The following is a 17,500-nucleotide window of genomic DNA, read 5'->3' as shown; positions in this document are numbered from 1 at the left end:
TGGCATACAAATAGTACAAATAATTACTGTGCAATGCAAAACAGATTTAAATTATACTGACAAGGATGAGGTGTACATACGGTCTGTCACATTACGCATGGCCAGAAAAAAAAAGTATGTATAATGTCTGGCTTGCAACCCACTATCTGACAATTGCATAAACAAAAGTTCTAAAAACAAAAATGAAACAAAGTGCACATCCTGTGGCAGGCAGACAGGGATCAGACCGTATCCCACGAAAAAAAAGGATAAAATTATTTCCATCCTGACGGGCTAGGAAGGGAGGTCTGGGGAGACGGGCTGGGCTGGAGGTCACCCTCACCTGGAGGTCACCCTCATCTGGAGGTCACCCTCATCTGGAGGTCACCCTCACCTGGAGGTCACCCTCACCTGGAGGTCACCCTCACCTGGAGGTCACCCTCATCTGGAGGTCACCCTCATCTGGAGGTCACCCTCATCTGGAGGTCACCCTCATCTGGAGGTCACCCTCATCTGGAGGTCACCCTCACCTGGAGGTCACCCTCATCTGGAGGTCACCCTCACCTGGAGGTCACCCTCATCTGGAGGTCACCCTCATCTGAATCGAGGGTCTGGGCTGGAGTGGTCATCCTCATCTGAATACTCCACTTTGGTCAGACAGGCTGTGGTCAGACTGGCTGGGGAGGTCAGCTGGGGCTGGGTTAGGGAGGTCAGCTGGGCTAGGGAGGTCAGCTGGGCTGGGGAGATCAGCTGGGCTAGGGAGATCAGCCGGGGCTGGGCTGGGGAGGTCAGCTGGGCTGGAGAGATCAGCTGGGCTGGGGAGGTCAGCTGGGCTAGGGAGGTCAGCTGGGCTGGAGAGATCAGCTGGGCTGGGGAGGTCAGCTGGGTTGGAGCTTCTGCAGATGCCTAAGGACATAATGAAATGGCTGTAAACACACAACTCGCATACATTCACAAAAAAAGTGTTACCAATTCATTGGCAGCATGCCGTGTCACTGGATAGGAGAAATAAAAAAATAAATAAAAAAACGGACATCACATACCTTTTTGCATCGAGCGGGGGCATGTTTCAGCGTCTCCTGCAGCTGGGCGTCCACCTCCGTCACAGTAGTGTTTGGCGTACACGCCATAACTGCACCTTTTATCAAGAAAGGGAATGGTTTCAATTCACATGAAAACAAAATATAAAATAAAATATATAGCATATCAAATATGAACCATTTCTTACGTAATATGATATGGTAGAGGGTCATATTCTTCAGAGGCTTCTTCCCCCTCTTCCCGTGGACGCTGTACACACACCACACTCTGTGTGTGGCAATGGCTGACAGCACCCGCCGGACCACATCTGGCATATCTTTGCCACCAATGGAGCTCAGATATCGTGTCTGCAAAACATAAAGAAAGCCATTAACTTCCTTTACACTTCCCTGCAAAAATAAGGAACAAAGTTCCGCCCTGAAGTTACTCACCATCTTCCTTTGATGCTCCAAGTCTTGCAGCCGATCCTCCAAGACCTGCAGCTCCTCCTCCGTTTTCGCAGGGTCCAGTGTGTCCAGTACCCGTGCCACCCCGTACGTCTCCCCGGATAGTCTCTGCGCCATCTCCCTCTGACTCTGCATGACCTCGCCGAGCATGGTGGTCAAGCTGGACAACTGCTGATGCACCATCCTCCGGAAATCTGGATATTAACGCAGATGTGGCTATAAGTAATTGTACCGTCACATAATGGAAATTTCACTGAAAGTATATCCCTGCATGCAACGTGAAGTAGTTCATCGAATTCCTCATACCAGCATCTGCAGAGTTTGATGGCAGAGGGGTAGACGGCTCTGGAAAGACGTGGAGGGCACTGCTGGGGCTGTTGGTCTCACCGCCGATGGCATCACAGACTAACTGAAAACCAAAACGGATAAAGGGATTAGCAGGAAACTAACGTAAATGGTAAAGGACTGCACTTATATAGCGCTTTTCCACCTTAGTAGCACTCAAAACGCTTTACTGCTATTCTGTGCTGCAGGAGTCTGCGTCGACATTCTTCATATCAGTTTCTGGGTTTCCTGCAGTGAACGGGTCAAAAAACTCAATGTGCATCTCCTGACAGTAAGTCAAAAAGGAATGCTGCTCATACTTGGTGGTGTGACACTAAATCAACCACCTGTCAGTGGGCGATGACAGGCATGGAATGTTGTACAGTGAAGGAGAGTAATATTCCCGGCAGCAACAGAGAAATGCACACGTCAAAGAACAAAGTGCAACAGGAGCTCGACAAAAAAATAGTTCTGAGGAGAGAAGGAATGTTCGCACACTGGGTCAGGTCAAAGGTTAAAGGTTAAAGACTCTAGTAGCTCCCACTGTGGATTTATGAAATATGGGGCACAATGTTTTAGCCAGGGTGGCCATCACCAGATGTATTATTATTATTATTATTGACATGTGAGGGGGTGGGGTGTATACACTAGGAAGAGGAAATGGGTGAGTAGTAGGTCAGGGTTAAAAAGCAGGTACATGTATGAAAATATATCTAAACAGAACCTGCCAAGACATTTACACATAATCACAACATTCACACAACACACAACATTCACACACACAAGACATTCACACAACACACGACATTCACACACCACACCACATGTCTGGAATATGTAGGGGTGGGTCGTATGCCCACCTCCCTCGTTCTCTGTAAAGCGCATTGTGTTGCCTCTGGGTATGAAATGCGCTATATAAATAAAGCTTTGATTGATTGATTGTGAGTTTTAGGATTCTGTTGAACAGCAATTCAAAAGCAAAGTAATTTTTCTGTTAATTTTTATTTATTATTACTTTTGTCCCCTGAATAAGAGCAACATTCCCTTCAACATTAACAGCCACCTGAATAAGAGCAACATTCCCTTCAACATCAACAACCACCTGAATAAGAGCAACATTCCCTTCAACATTAACAGCCACCTGAATAAGAGCAACATTCCCTTCAACATCAACAACCACCTGAATAAGAGCAACATTCCCTTCAACATCAACAACCACCTGAATAAGAGCAACATTCCCTTCAACATTAACAGCCACCTGAATACGAGCAACATTCCCTTCAACATCAACAACCACCTGAATAAGAGCAACATTCCCTTCAACATCAACAACCACCTGAATACGAGCAACATTCCCTTCAACATTAACAACCACCTGAATAAGAGCAACATTCCCTTCAACATCAACAACCACCTGAATAAGAGCAACATTCCCTTCAACATTAACAGCCACCTGAATACGAGCAACATTCCCTTCAACATCAACAACCACCTGAATACGAGCAACATTCCCTTCAACATTAACCGCCACCTGCCAGGTACCTGTGACAGACGTGGGAAGTTTTACAGTATGTGACAGAGATGCCCGCTGGGTTCGACTCTTGGTCCTTGGTCCCACACGCGTCACCTCACTTTTTTGAGAGAGGGGGGGGGGGGGTCGTCTGGGACTGGAGCTGGGACTAGGACTGCAAACTGACGGGCACTCGGGTAACACACACTCACGTGTAGCCCTACAGGTGTAGCTGGAGATGAAAATATGCAGTAGGTCTTGTATCTCTTGTGTTTCCAAAAACTGGAGTTGGTCTGAGTTCCCAGGTCACACCCCCGTACCTCTCACACAGCTAGTTACCATGGGGAGGGGAGATCTCTCTATAAAAGACGTGATCCTACACACACGCCCTCACACACACACACCTGTAGAAGGAGGCCGTAACTGAGACCCCTCCAGAAGAAGCAGAGACGCAGCAGACCGACCGCACCTGACCGGGTGAGAACACTGCTCAACACAGACCGACCGCACCTGACCGGGTGAGAACACTGCTCAACACCGACCGACCACACCTGACCGGGTGAGAACACTGCTCAACACCGACCGACCACACCTGCCCGGGTGAGAACACTGCTCAACACCGACCGACCACACCTGACCGGGCGAGAACACTGCTCAACACCGACCGACCCTCACCTGACCGGGTGAGAACACTGCTCAACACCGACCGACCACACCTGACCGGGTGAGAACACTGCTCAACACCGACCGACCACACCTGACCGGGTGAGAACGCTGCTCAACACCGACCGACCACACCTGACCGGGTGAGAACACTGCTCAACACCGACCGACCACACCTGGCACCTCTCATCCCAATCCTAATGATAATTTGGGCCTATTATAAAAATGTTAACGAAACCTAAAAGCATTTCTAAAAATAATCCAACCCCTGACTTGATCGCCTCTCCCCCGCAGACGAAGACGCCATGAGGCCGTCGACGCCGAGCTTGCTGTTGCTGGGACTTCTCCTCCTGCCGCTCCTCTCCTCCTCCTCGCACACCTATTACCGCGGTTCGCTGCGGGTGACCGTGAGGTACGGCATCGGCATGGGGACAAGGTCCTACGTCACCAAGATCAGCAGCTACACGAAGGTGACGCTGTGGGGCGCCGCGCGTACCTCGCGCTCCACCAACACCAAATACGGCACCTTCATCCCTATCTGGAACAAGAACCTCTACTTCGGGACCGTGGGCTACAATTCGTACTCGCGCCTCAAGGTGGGTGGTCTGAATATATTTCTTGACTTGGACAGCTCGCTTTAACGTGCAATGTGGCTAAGAGCTTGACAAGGGCCCACGGGTAGGTGATAAACGCCCCAGAGGGAGACCCACCCCCGTCGCACGAGAGTAGGCCAAGTCTGATGCATAGCTCCAGCTTGAGTCGATACGATCGTGTGATGGTTTATGAAATAGGTCTAATATAAAAATAGCCTTTAATGACAAGAACCCCCGTGGACGATGTTGGAAACAAGTGTCTAAGTATGCTTTTATCATGCTATCCTCTGGGATGTAGTTTCTTTGTACTTTTACCCAATCAATCAATCAATCAATCAATCAATCAATCACCCCCCCCCCCCCTCTCTCTCTCTAAGGTGGAGGTGTATGAGAGGGTTTACGGACGGAGCCGCCGCCTTGGGTACTGCTGGATCGGTCCTCTGAGGAGCGGGAATATCTATCGCTACCACTACTGTAAAATCAACCGAGGCTACGTCTACTTCCACTACAAACTGGTCTGCTAGCGTCGGCCGCTGCGCCCACGCGCATCCTCCCCCGACTTCCTCTCGCGGCTTCAGGTCAACTCGTCAACCTCCTTCCTCTCATAACGCAGCCTGATTAGCATACCTCCGCTAGAATCGGTCTCAATCAGCGTCGTGTGTAACCTGTAAGTGTCGTTTTGTTTGTTTATATATCCTATTTCTGCTCATTGTACTGGTATGATGGGACTAATAAATCTCTTGAATCAGTGGTTGTTTTGTTTCTTTGTATCGGGGTTTTTAATAGAATATTTTTAATAGAAGGTCAAGATGGCGCCGGGCTGTACAGGGGTAGCAGCCGTCTGACGTCAGAGTCAGCTGATCTGAGTGAACTCCGGGGTGGGCGGGGCTCCGTCGCCGGTAAACACGACAAGTAGAGAAGATTCTGGAATCCTTGAAACGGCCCTTCAAGAGTTGGACCTGCGACAGGGACAGAGGAGAGGGTCACGGTTATCTACGCTGCGTCGCTCTTTGCTCTGTCCTGTCTCGTCCCTCCCACTTGTCTCCCTGTCTCGTCCCTCCCACTTGTCTCCCTGTCTCGTCCCTCCCACTTGTCTCCCTGTCTCGTCCCTCCCACTTGTCTCCCTGTCTCGTCCCTCCCACTTGTCTCCCTGTCTCGTCCCTCCCACTTGTCTCCCTGTCTCGTCCCTCCCACTTGTCTCCCTGTCTCGTCCCTCCCACTTGTCTCCCTGTCTCGTCCCTCCCACTTGTCTCCCTGTCTCGTCCCTCCCACTTGTCTCAAGTTATCATGTTCTTATCTGGGTACAACTGTGTATACAGTCCCGTGTAGTGACAATGACTTTGTGGGTTTAATTTAAACATAATTACCAGTGAGCAGAGTGATGGGCTGAGAGCCCGGAGAATTCTGCATGTTCAGCAAATATCCCACAGGGTTGAGTGTGCTCTGAACAGGCCTCACGCTCCGGACCAGGGAGCCCTGTGAGAGAATCCTTGATTTTTATTTTATTTGAGGCAACTTCAAAGTTTCTTAAAGGAATAACACAGTGGTTGGACATGACACATGCCACTTATCTTGAGGTAAAATCAAAGTGAATATGTCCATAAGTGTCGTTATTCTGTCATTTTTAAGTACTATAAAACTCCTTTTTATATGGCTATATTCCCCCCTCTCCAAGCTCACCTCGTTTTGTGGGCGTGTCTAATAGGGCGTGTCAGGGTCTACACTCACTACTGATTGTAACCCTACTGATGAGGATGGCACAGATGGGCTGATTTCAGCTGAAGGTGGCACTGATGGGGGTGGCACTGATGGGGGTGGCACTGATGGTTTTTGGCATCCAGTCACGTGTATTGTCAAATCCTCTTTGCGCATGATGGTTTTTGTACAATACAGGCAGTGGTAGTGACCCATGCCTCGGCATGGCTGGTTGCATCTGCAAATTATTTTGTCTGCAAGGGAACAATAATCCAACTTTTAAAAAGTACAATTTAACAGCAAAGAAAAAACACAAAAAATGTACTTTAGATCAAATATATAATGTACAATTATGAATTTTATCACATCCAACAGTGATTACATTTTACTAAATAAAATTAAATTCGAATTACAAAACAAATCTCAGTCCCTTGAAAGTAACTTTTTCTTTCTTGCCAAGGTGATCTACTGACTCCAAATAACACTATTGACCTTTAAATATATAGTAAATGCAGTGGGAAAGAGAGCTTAAAGGATAACTTCGCTATTTTGGACATTGGGACCTATTTGCAGTCTGTTTTCCATAAACCTGACACATAGAGACCGTCATTTTACTGATTGCTTCAGTTTTGAGCTAGAGACAGCTTGTTTTTAGGCTCGCGATAGTAAGATAGTTTCCTGCTAAATGCTACATAAAACCTGTTAGGAAGAATACTTTCCCGCAATTTTTTGTCAGACACATCATCGGACACCCGTGACCACTCGGTGAGTTTCCTGGCTTTGAAAACGAGTGTATTCAAGCATGCCCCGTTCATTTAAAAATGCCCCGTCCACTTCCATTGTAACCGACCCTAACCCTGAAAACAAAACGGTCGCTAGCTCAATACTGAAGCAATCAGTATGGTCTCTATGCGTCAGGTTTATGGAAGACAGACGGCAAATAGGTCCTAATGTCCAAAATAGCGAAGTTATCCTTTAACAAATTCCAAACTTGCTTGCTTCTCATCTACATACCTTGGAAATGCACTGCATTTTGAATGTGGGCATCCAAGTGTTTCCATATGGTCTTCTCCCGTGTGGTAGTAAATTTGGGACACAGAGGACAACCCAACTGTAACCCTTGGGTTGTGCGTCCTAACTGCCCTCCAGATGGGAGTATGGATGGGTGCATCTGGAAAACAGTGTATTTTTTTTATTTATTTTTTTATTATAATTCTTATTTCGGGCCTTTCGAGATTGTTATTTTAAAGCAATACATCGCAATATTTTGAACTTTAAATATATGGTAAATGCAGTGGGAAAGAGGGCTTAAAGGATAACTTCGCTATTTTGGACATTGGGACCTATTTGCAGTCTGTTTTCCATAAACCTGAAACATAGAGACCGTCATTTTACTGATTGGAATTTTACTCATTGCATTGGAAGCATTGGAACTGATGTGTCCAGGTGACAAGACCCATCTTTAATTATCAGACATTACCGTCCTACCAGTCCCGCACATAAGCCAGGCTTGACCTGGCCTGGTTCTTAAATACACTCAATAAAATGAACGTAATCATACAATAGGCTACTCGCCAGCTAGTAGTAGCCCGCTAACCTTGGCTGTCTGGCTAGTAACGTCAACTGCGTGCTACACTGGCTGCACGCTCTGGGAGTTAGCCAGACTAGTTCCCGATAGTAAAACTGTCCAATAAAACTTCCAATAAAGAATAAAACATCTCCCTAGCATCCGACCAGCTAACTACAGCTGCTGCCAATTTGCGATCTAATGTAACCTGATTCAAACAGTTTGTACTCAAACAATATCCATTTTAAACTCAATTAAAAATTAATTTACAAATATTTTAATAACTGCTTCGCTAGCTACATGACCTGCAACAACGATGCAACGAAACATCGCTAGCTAACGTTAGCTAAATGCTTAGAGCCACTTGGTATAAAGTTTGATAAACAACACTGAATAAAACCTTAGAAAAGACAATTAACCTTTTAAAGTATCTTACCTTGTCGCAGTATCAGAGGCTTCTCGCAACAAGTGGACTAATAAAGAATAAATAAAGAATATATTTTCTTCTTCACTGGAATTAATGGCGGCTCGCAAACAACAAATATCTTCTCTTATCTGACTGCACACTGTCATTCACAGAAAAACGACAAGACGATGACCAACAACGTCCGGTTTCCTGTCAACTGTGGCGGTCACGTGATTTCCTGTCAATTGTGGAGGTGCCTCTTGCGCATGCTCACAAAAAAACAGAACGGACTTCCTGTCAAATGCAGAGGTCAAGTGATTTCCTGTCAACTGCGGAGACTCACAAGAAATGCAGGGTGAGGTCTTGGGCCCCTGGGCCTGGGCCCAGTAGGCCCGTTCGGTAATGTCTTTGGTTATAACTTAAAGTTTCCCCAACGAGAAGATAGGAAATCAGTGACAGACAGATGTACTGACCAATGGCCAATACTCATCCAAATCAATGAGTTCCATTAGTTTGTAAAGTAAGGTTGAGATCCGCACACAGGTACTCCACAGGGCTATTTATTTGGTAAAAGGTGACAACGTTTCGACCCGTGTGGGTCTTCGTCAGGTGTGCTTGGCATACATTTTATTGTATTCCATTAGTTTGTAGCCATACAAAACCATTTCATTGGTTGAATGGGATTGAAGAGGATGAGAGTGAGTTGTTTACCTGCGTGGTGAAGACAGCAGGCGGGTTGAGGCCTGGGAGTGGGACCGGATTGGCCGATGACTGCAGCGTCGTGCCCAGTTCTACTGCCGGTTTATTCGGGATCAATCTCTGACCCTGGGCAACGCCCGCTGACACCCGAGAAACCCCAGTGGGCGTGGGGGCAGACGCCATCGCCGGAGCCGTGCTGTTGAGTCGTTCTGACGCTGTCAGGAACCAGAGACAGAAGGGAGAGGAAGGAAGAGTGAGGAAATAGTCACTTTTTCCACAGCTAAGTGCACATTACACTATAAGACTATTAGTTCTTAACTTACATTTAGGTAAGTGTAACTAGGTCTAATGTTCTCTCTGCCATAGGCTCTGTGCACCAGCTCCACTACTTACTGAAAGTCACTTGGCATCTTTATTTCCTGTCCTATATGATTGGATTAAGTGATTAATCAGGTGTGCGGCAGACCCAGCGCACACCTGATTAATCACTTAATCCAATCATATTGGACAGGAAATAAAGAAGCCAAGTGACTTTCAGGAAGTAGTGAAGCTGGTGCACAGAGCCTATTAGGACTACACAAACTCACATGTTGTAGTGGAAAGCGGGGTTTTAGCGCCCCCCGCAGGCGAGCCGCCTGCATTGAGGATGGTGGCCTGGGTGCACTGGGGAGCAGGGGAACTGACAGAGGATGCAACGCTCGAACGTGACGTCTCGGGAGAAGATGTCCGAGCGGCCGCACGCTCACGCTCTACAAGAGACACACGTGGCGTTGTCGTCTGGCAGGCTGACAAGCTGAACAGCTGAAATGCGTGTGTGCACCCTTCTCTCCCCGAGCAGTGGTCAAGCATGTGCTCACCGCCATCGTCGGCGTCCATGTCGTCTTCCTCCACGGTGTCATCGAACAGCTGCCATGGTTCCAGGGCGTCCTCGTCACACTTCATAAAGAGGTCTGCGTCCGTGCTGCTACAGTGAGAAAACGCAAAGTCATTAAGCCTGTCCTAGCCTGACTTCAGTTCCACTCATATTTATCTGCTCAATCTATAAACCGTTTGGACCAATAGATCTGTTAGAAAATCACTACTACTAATCACTATAGTACTGTATCAACTATAATAAAAGTCTGAGTTAATAAAAACTAGGTTACAGAAACAACAACGGTAGACAGGAATACATGTTTATTAACAGTGGCTCACTCTGTTTATTGATCATATAAGATCAATTTAGCGACATTGACCTTTGAACATACTCGGCAAATTCCCGATTGCAAACTAATTTCTGAACTTATGTAGATGATTAACGGTCTATGGAAAATACTCACCCTGCTGGCCTCTCCGATCCAACTACCTCTGAAAAACCAGAAAACACAAACGTGATGAGAGTTGCCAAACCACTTTAGCGTGTTCCATGAGCTATGAAGACACACAGGTTGGAAGTACAGACAGAACCACGTACTATTGGCTTTATTCTTGAATATTACTAATATAACGGCATATGTGACTAGTGAACATAAAAATTCATTTTAAGGAAGTGTAATTTCAGTTAATTTTTTGCTACTTTGAACACTTTATACGTCATTGACCCATATATAGGTCATTGGGCAAAAGCCTACGGATTTTACTATTCATTATGCACGAGTCGAACGCTGTAGCCTACTGCATGTCCCCACAACTCAATTTGAAATGGTGGCAAGTTGCGATTCACTCGATTTACCCATAGGCTACAAATATGTAAATAATCCCAATGTACTCTGGTAGAAACCACACCGAACCTTCTCTGTGATGGGATTATGCGTGCGATGAGATTATGGAGTTTTTCCTCTATCTGGTGGAGAGGAAATTATCCTCGCACAACCATCCCGATCTTGTGAACTCGCATTCTGTTTCACGACCTCTACATACCAGACAACTTTTCCCGATGAGGGCTCGGGGGATTTGGGCGGAGTCTCTTTGCGGCGCTCGGGGCCTTTGAAGGCGTGGCCTCCCCGCGTCCTGTGATGGCGGCCGTGGTCGTTGCTCCGACATTGGGCCTCGTGTCGTCTTCTGCTTCTTTCTGACTTCTAATAACAGCAAAACAATATTCTGCTCTAGCAACCGAACAAAGACCCTTAATGTAAAGTGTAGTGTGACGCCCTGAGTCGGCGCCATCAGTCGTTCGTTAACAACGTTGTCATTCTCAGCCCTTTGGTTGGTGGCTTGAATGTCTTGATGAGATGCCTTTCCTGCACAGTTTTCCTTTTCAAAGCCAGAAATAATGGTTTAACAGACCTGCTGATCAGATACAGACTGACCTGTTGATCAGATATAGACTGACCTGTTGATCAGATAGAGAGACTGACCTGTTGATCAGATAGAGAGACTGACCTGCTGATCAGATATAGACTGACCTGCTGATCAGATATAGACTGACCTGTTGATCAGATAGAGAGACTGACCTGCTGATCAGATATAGACTGACCTGTTGATCAGATAGAGAGACTGACCTGCTGATCAGATATAGACTGACCTGCTGATCAGATATAGACTGACCTGTTGATCAGCTAGAGAGACTGACCTGCTGATCAGATAGAGACTGACCTGCTGATCAGATAGAGACTGACCTGCTGATCAGATACAGACTGACCTGCTGATCAGATACAGACTGACCTGCTGATCAGATAGAGAGACTGACCTCCTGATCAGATAGAGAGACTGACCTGCTGATCAGATAGAGACTGACCTGTTGATCAGCTAGAGAGACTGACCTGCTGATCAGATAGAGACTGACCTGTTGATCAGTTAGAGAGACTGACCTGCTGATCAGATAGAGACTGACCTGTTGATCAGTTAGAGAGACTGACCTGCTGATCAGATAGAGAGACTGACCTGCTGATCAGATAGAGAGACTGACCTGCTGATCAGATAGAGAGACTGACCTGCTGATCAGATAGAGAGACTGACCTCCTGATCAGATAGAGAGACTGACCTGCTGATCAGATAGAGACTGACCTGTTGATCAGCTAGAGACTGACCTGCTGATCAGATAGAGAGACTGACCTGCTGATCAGATAGAGAGACTGACCTACTGATCAGATAGAGACTGACCTGCTGATCAGATAGAGAGACTGACCTGCTGATCACCTAGAGAGACTGACCTGCTGATCAGATAGAGAGACTGACCTACTGATCAGATAGAGAGACTGACCTGCTGATCAGATAGAGAGACTGACCTGCTGATCAGATATAGAGACTGACCTGTTTATCAGATAGAGACTGACCTGCTGATCAGATAGAGACTGACCTGCTGATCAGATAGAGAGACTGACCTGCTGATCAGATAGAGACTGACCTGTTTATCAGATAGAGACTGACCTGCTGATCAGATAGAGAGACTGACCTGCTGGCTTCCCGCCGCCCCCCGCCACCCAGCGCCTGAACCAGCTGTCCCAGCGCAGCGAGGAAGGCCTGGTTGAAGGCGGCAGCCTCGGCGTTCTCCTCCCTCCTCAGGCCCGCCTCCATCTCCCGCGCCCGCGCCGCGTCCTCCAGGGACGTGCGTAGATGGCGCTCGCGCTGCGCCCGGTTCTGCCGCTGCTGCGCCCGGTTGAGGTGCTGCTGCTTCACATCTTCCTCATGCATCTTCCTCAGGACGCTCACATAGTCTTCCTCCCGACGACGCCTCCTCCTGCCTGGACAAACTTCACGGGAAATATAATATATACAAGCTCAGTTAGCTATGAGCGTCTTAGTTTGGTCTTAAAGTCGCACTGAAACGGACATATATCAGGATATCAGGAGCTTTTTCTCCGCAACTGTAAGTAAGGTTAGTGTTAGCTAGGTTAGCTAGCTACTGATAAACTAAGTAGCTAACGTTAGGCGTTAGCCACATGAAAACCAGCTAGGTTGGTGCTAGCTAATGTTACCTAAACTAACATCACTTGTCTTTCCATTGTGGCAAATTATCAACTGGTGATATGCTGGCTAGCTAGCGAACTGTTAAAGTCGCACAGAAACGGACGTTTGAGATCATCTCACTTCCGTAGTTTGACGTATTTCTGACGCGAACAAGCTATGAGGGTGGGACATATGTTTAGAGGAATTTGATTGGATCATTGACAAGTGGACGGGTTTAAAGAACTTTAGACAGATTCGATAGAAGGATAGCGTTGATTGACGGGTGGATGTCGTGAGATTATTGGCCTAAAATCTAAGGTACCTGTTGTCGTCATTGCACGTGACCTACCGTTTTCCAGGAAGTAAGAAATTATATACTTTGATATAAGATTACAACAAAAGTAGAATTTTGATTTTTTTTCGGCATACATCGTTGAATAGGTGAACACTATGACCAATTATGTGAACCAAAATGGGACAGAATGCTTTTTTCATTTCAGTGCGACTTTAACAACCAATGATGATGTATGATGTTCTCCATATCAATACCGACAACTCTAAGTACATAAACAAATAAATGTTCATTTTCAGCTGTACACCGCTTTAGTGTTGGTTTGAAGCAGTCGTCGGCGACATGTTGATTTTACACACGTTGAAGAGTATACTAGTCTTGGTTGTTAGAAGTGAGCTTTCCAGTAGCCTGAGCCCACTAAATAAAAAGTATGTTAAAACGAGTTAACGTTAAAGTGTTCAAACGTACACCCGTTCTCCTGTGTCGGTCTCGGGCTGCTGTTGACCCTGACTGGTTCCTCTTGAGATGTGTTGACCCTGACTGGTTCCTCTTGAGATGTGTTGACCCTGACTGGTTCCTCTTGAGATGTGTTGACCCTGTCTGGTTCCTCTTGAGATGTATTGACCCCGTCTGGTTCCTCTTGAGATGTGTTGACCCTGTCTGGTTCCTCTTGAAAACACAAATACAGATGAGGTTCTGTCTCTGAATACACATCACTGTGGTTACCTATAGGAAGCTAATTAATATTGTTGGGCACACGCTATTGATATATGAGGCAGAGTGAACAGTCAGTGGGAGTAAATACTTTAAGTTACAGACTTTTTAAGTTGCTGTAAACAATGGCTAAAACATTTTTTCTCCCTCTGGAAACAGACTTACCTTCCTCCACCAGGGACCCCACCAGACCCGTGGCCGGGCCCAGACCCCTCATCCCACTGCTCGCCGGTCTCCCCCTCGCTTTGCTCGGTCTATGTCCGTATATAGCGTCCAACTGGTCGAACCACTTCCACCTCTTTCGTTTTGAATCACTCTGACAATCCTTGATAATTCTATAATCAAATTTGAGTTTTTTGAGCTTTTCCCTGCACTGTAGGAACGTCCTACGGAAGCCGTGCGCGGCCATGCGATCAGACACTTCTTGGTAGATCTCTCCATTGCGCGTTGCTCCACACAGCTGCTTCTGGATCCGGTCATCCGCCACCACGCAGAGGAACGTCTGCACCTCGTCATACGACCACGGCGTGGGTTTGAGGGCTGCCATTGAATCGAGTAACTATGGAGTAGCCCCAGTGAATAGAATTGCGATCGCAATAGTAGCGTGGCTTTTTAGTGGGTCCGTTTGTTTTGCGCCGTGGATGCGTCGCGCTACGAGTGACGATTCTGACGCTCAATGCTGACGTCACTTCGACTGACTCTTTAACTGGACATGGAAAACCAATGCATAGAATAGAATAGAATAGAATAGAATAGAATACTGATTCTCTCAAATATATCGTCATTTCTTTATTTTATAGGAATAAGAACAGCTCAAATAAATTGTTGTTTTACGTGATGATGAACGTAGGCTACTGTTGTTGCTCCTTTTTTTAAGTTTAGTTTAGTATAGATATGTACATTTTTGTACAAACACATATCTGGTCATCACATTGTTCATCCATTTCACTATTCTTCCTCATCCCTCTCCTCTACCCCTGTCCCACCCCCTCCTCTCAGCCTCCCCATCCAAACCACCCAGTGGGTCTGTCTGTGCCCCCCCCCTATATAAATGCTTCAAATCCATCAATGCTTTCCATCAATCCCTTCAATCCATAAATCATCCTTCAAATGTCAACTCATCTGTCCTGTGTAAAGTTACAGTATTTGTCGAACTATTGCAGCGTTTCCCACCGAATTTTGTGAAACTGGTAAGTGGGGTTATTGATACAACTGGAGTGACATTTGACAGCAATTCAACAATCTCAAAAAAGGAGACATGGTATTGAAATGTATAAACAGGAATTTACTTTATTCACAAAACTAGGCCAGGTCAAGCCTGGTTTATGTGCGAGGCTGGCTTGTTTCTGTTCAGGACTGGTAGGACGGAAGCTAGTCATGCCACTGAGATAGCTGTGAATTGAAATGACATGAAATAAAATAATGTCTGATAAATAAAGATGGGTCTTGTCATCTGGACACATCAGTTCCAATGCTTCCAATGCCCCCCAACGTGGAGGAACAGCCCCCCAACATGGAGGAACATCCCCCCAACATGAAGGAACAGCCCCCCAACATGAAGAAACAGCCCCCCAACATGGAGGAACAGCCCCCAACATGGACAAACAGCCCCCCAACATGGACGAACAGCCCCCCAACATGGAGGAACGGCACCAGAGAAAAACAACATCATATTTCATCTGTTATTTTATTGAGGGCTGGTGTTGTTGTGATACAGGTCATGATTTCAGCAGCAAAAAAGAGTCAGTAACAGTCTACTATGACGTCTTCTCTGGGCTGTGTGTGTGTGTGTGTGTGTGTGTGTGTGTGTGTGTGTGTGTGTGTGTGTCAGTAGCAGTCCACTATGACGTCTTCGCTGGGCTGTGTGGCCGCCAGGATGTCCTGGAGGAGAGAGAGGGGCGAGTTCTGGACGTGGTCACTGCTCTGGCTGAGAACGCTCTCTCTCTCCTCAAGACCCAACCGCCATAACGCCTCACACACACTCTCACACACACCCTCCTCACTCACACACACACCCTCCTCACTCTCACACACACTCGCACGCACCCCCTCCCCGTCCTTCTCTGATTCTCCCCCCCTGCTCCCTCCCACCTCTTCTCCCGGCCTATCACGGGCCTCGGAACCCCCGGCCTCGTCCGACCCGTCGGAGCGTCCGTCCGAGCCGCTCTCCCCCGCCTCCCTCGGCCAATCGCAACCCTTCCCGCCTCGTCTCGTCTCCAGGCCCTTCCCCCCGGCAACCTCCCGCCCCCGCGGCTGCCCCCGGGTTACCCCGGCGACGGGGCAGAGTGCGCTCCGGAGCGCCAGCAGCAGGCTGCAGGCTTTCAGCGCCACGGGGCGGTCGCAGTCCGACGCCGCGTCCATCAGCACGCGCACCACGCCCTGCTCCACCAGCACGGACAGCGCGCTCGCCACACCTGTCCCCTCGCGGCCACCGTACCCGCGCCGGGGGGGGGTCGGCGTCGGAGCACAGGGGCGCGGCGGCGGTGACCCTAGGCGACCCGGAAGTGCTTCCTCCAGCAGCAGCTCGGCCAGCTCCAGGGTGTGAACCTTGACCTCCCAGTCCAGGTCGGCGCTGCCCAGCGATAGGACGGAGCGCAAGGGCGTGGCTAGGGACCAAGAAGAGGATGATGATGATGATGATGGTGATGTCCTGAGCCAGGTGATGAAGAACTGGAGGACGGCTCGTCTGGGGAAACCCTCGGAATCCTGGGAGAGGATCTCCAACAGTCTGGGAACTACGGCCATCTGGACACACACACACACACACACACACACACACACACACACACACACACTTTTGTCACATGTAATGTGTGGTGGACAGTCACAGCCAAATGTGACTTTTGTTTCATACGACCATCTGGGAAGCTCTGTCGGAAACTGGAAAACTGAGTGGGCGTGTCCCCCGGGCGGTCGGGGTTCTGAGTGGGCGTGTCCCCCGGGGCCTCACCTGCTCCAGTGGCGCCTCCCGCAGGCGGCCGCGCAGCAGCGTCAGCGCCAGGCCGGAGACGGCGCTCGCCCGCACGTAGCCCTCGGCGTCGGACAGCGCCTCCACCAGGAGCACGGCGGCGCTGCGGCCGAGCCCCGCCCCCTCCTCCTCCTCCTCCTCCTCCTCCTCCTCGCACACGCCGGGCAGCTGGCCCAGGAACTCCAGGGTGGAGTCACGCACCTCCCAACGGACGTCACACACACGCTTCCTCAACACCGGGAGGAGCTCTGGCACACACACACACACACGTTAATGTCAACAGCACACACAGCGAAGAACTCCCTGACCTAGAGGAGTGTGTGTTAGGGGTATTGACGATGTGATCGGGGATTGATTACCTCGCCTGAGCAGGTCAGTCACAGCGGGAATGTGTGAACACACACCCAGCCACCTCAGCAACGTTTGGTAGGCCTTCTTACACACCTGGAACACACACACACACACACACACACACACATTACAGGTGTCAACTTAACTTATCATACAGATGTGCCCATAGCACATCCACACACACACACACACACACACACACAAACTTACAGTGGGGTCTGAGTCTGGGCTCTGAAGGTACAGGAGGAGAAGAAGGAGAACTTCCTCCACCATTTCCAGGGCTCCTGGGACACAGAGGATGTTCAGGTCTCAACACAGCTCAGACGTTCAGTTCTCAACACACTCAGACGTTCAGTTCCCTACACACTCAGACGTTCAGTTCTCA

The 17,500-nt window shown here is 48.3% G+C and overlaps 2 protein-coding genes across 2 annotated transcripts in view; both read right to left on the bottom strand.

The window, feature by feature from the left end:
• Positions 1-573: 573 nt before the first annotated feature.
• Positions 574-14,395, bottom strand: LOC311327231 (uncharacterized protein; the record flags this gene model as incomplete). Its single annotated transcript, XM_084460265.1, has 13 exons — positions 13,962-14,395; positions 13,551-13,751; positions 12,297-12,594; positions 10,823-10,980; positions 10,243-10,270; positions 9,781-9,887; positions 9,511-9,672; positions 8,936-9,138; positions 1,773-1,875; positions 1,452-1,660; positions 1,208-1,367; positions 1,023-1,117; positions 574-885 (listed from the first exon to the last, which is right to left on the bottom strand). The coding sequence occupies exons 1-13, from the start codon at positions 14,341-14,343 to the stop codon at positions 574-576; spliced, it is 2,418 nt and encodes an 805-aa protein (XP_084316391.1). The 5' UTR covers positions 14,344-14,395.
• A 1,228-nt stretch (positions 14,396-15,623) lies between these two features.
• Positions 15,624-17,500, bottom strand: part of brat1 (BRCA1-associated ATM activator 1) — a gene marked incomplete at both ends in the record, with an annotated part of 7,230 nt that continues 5,353 nt past the window's right edge. The window contains 5 exons of the mRNA XM_084460264.1: positions 15,624-15,791; positions 15,888-16,541; positions 16,747-17,012; positions 17,124-17,208; positions 17,326-17,399. Of these exons, the coding sequence (XP_084316390.1) occupies positions 15,624-15,791; positions 15,888-16,541; positions 16,747-17,012; positions 17,124-17,208; positions 17,326-17,399 (1,247 nt within the window). The remainder of the gene's footprint in view (positions 15,792-15,887; positions 16,542-16,746; positions 17,013-17,123; positions 17,209-17,325; positions 17,400-17,500) is intronic.

Source organism: Borostomias antarcticus (genome assembly GCF_949987555.1).
Source record: "Borostomias antarcticus genome assembly, chromosome: 31".
Classification (NCBI taxonomy): domain Eukaryota; kingdom Metazoa; phylum Chordata; class Actinopteri; order Stomiiformes; family Stomiidae; genus Borostomias; species Borostomias antarcticus.
This window is presented reverse-complemented; position numbering and strand designations above follow the sequence as displayed.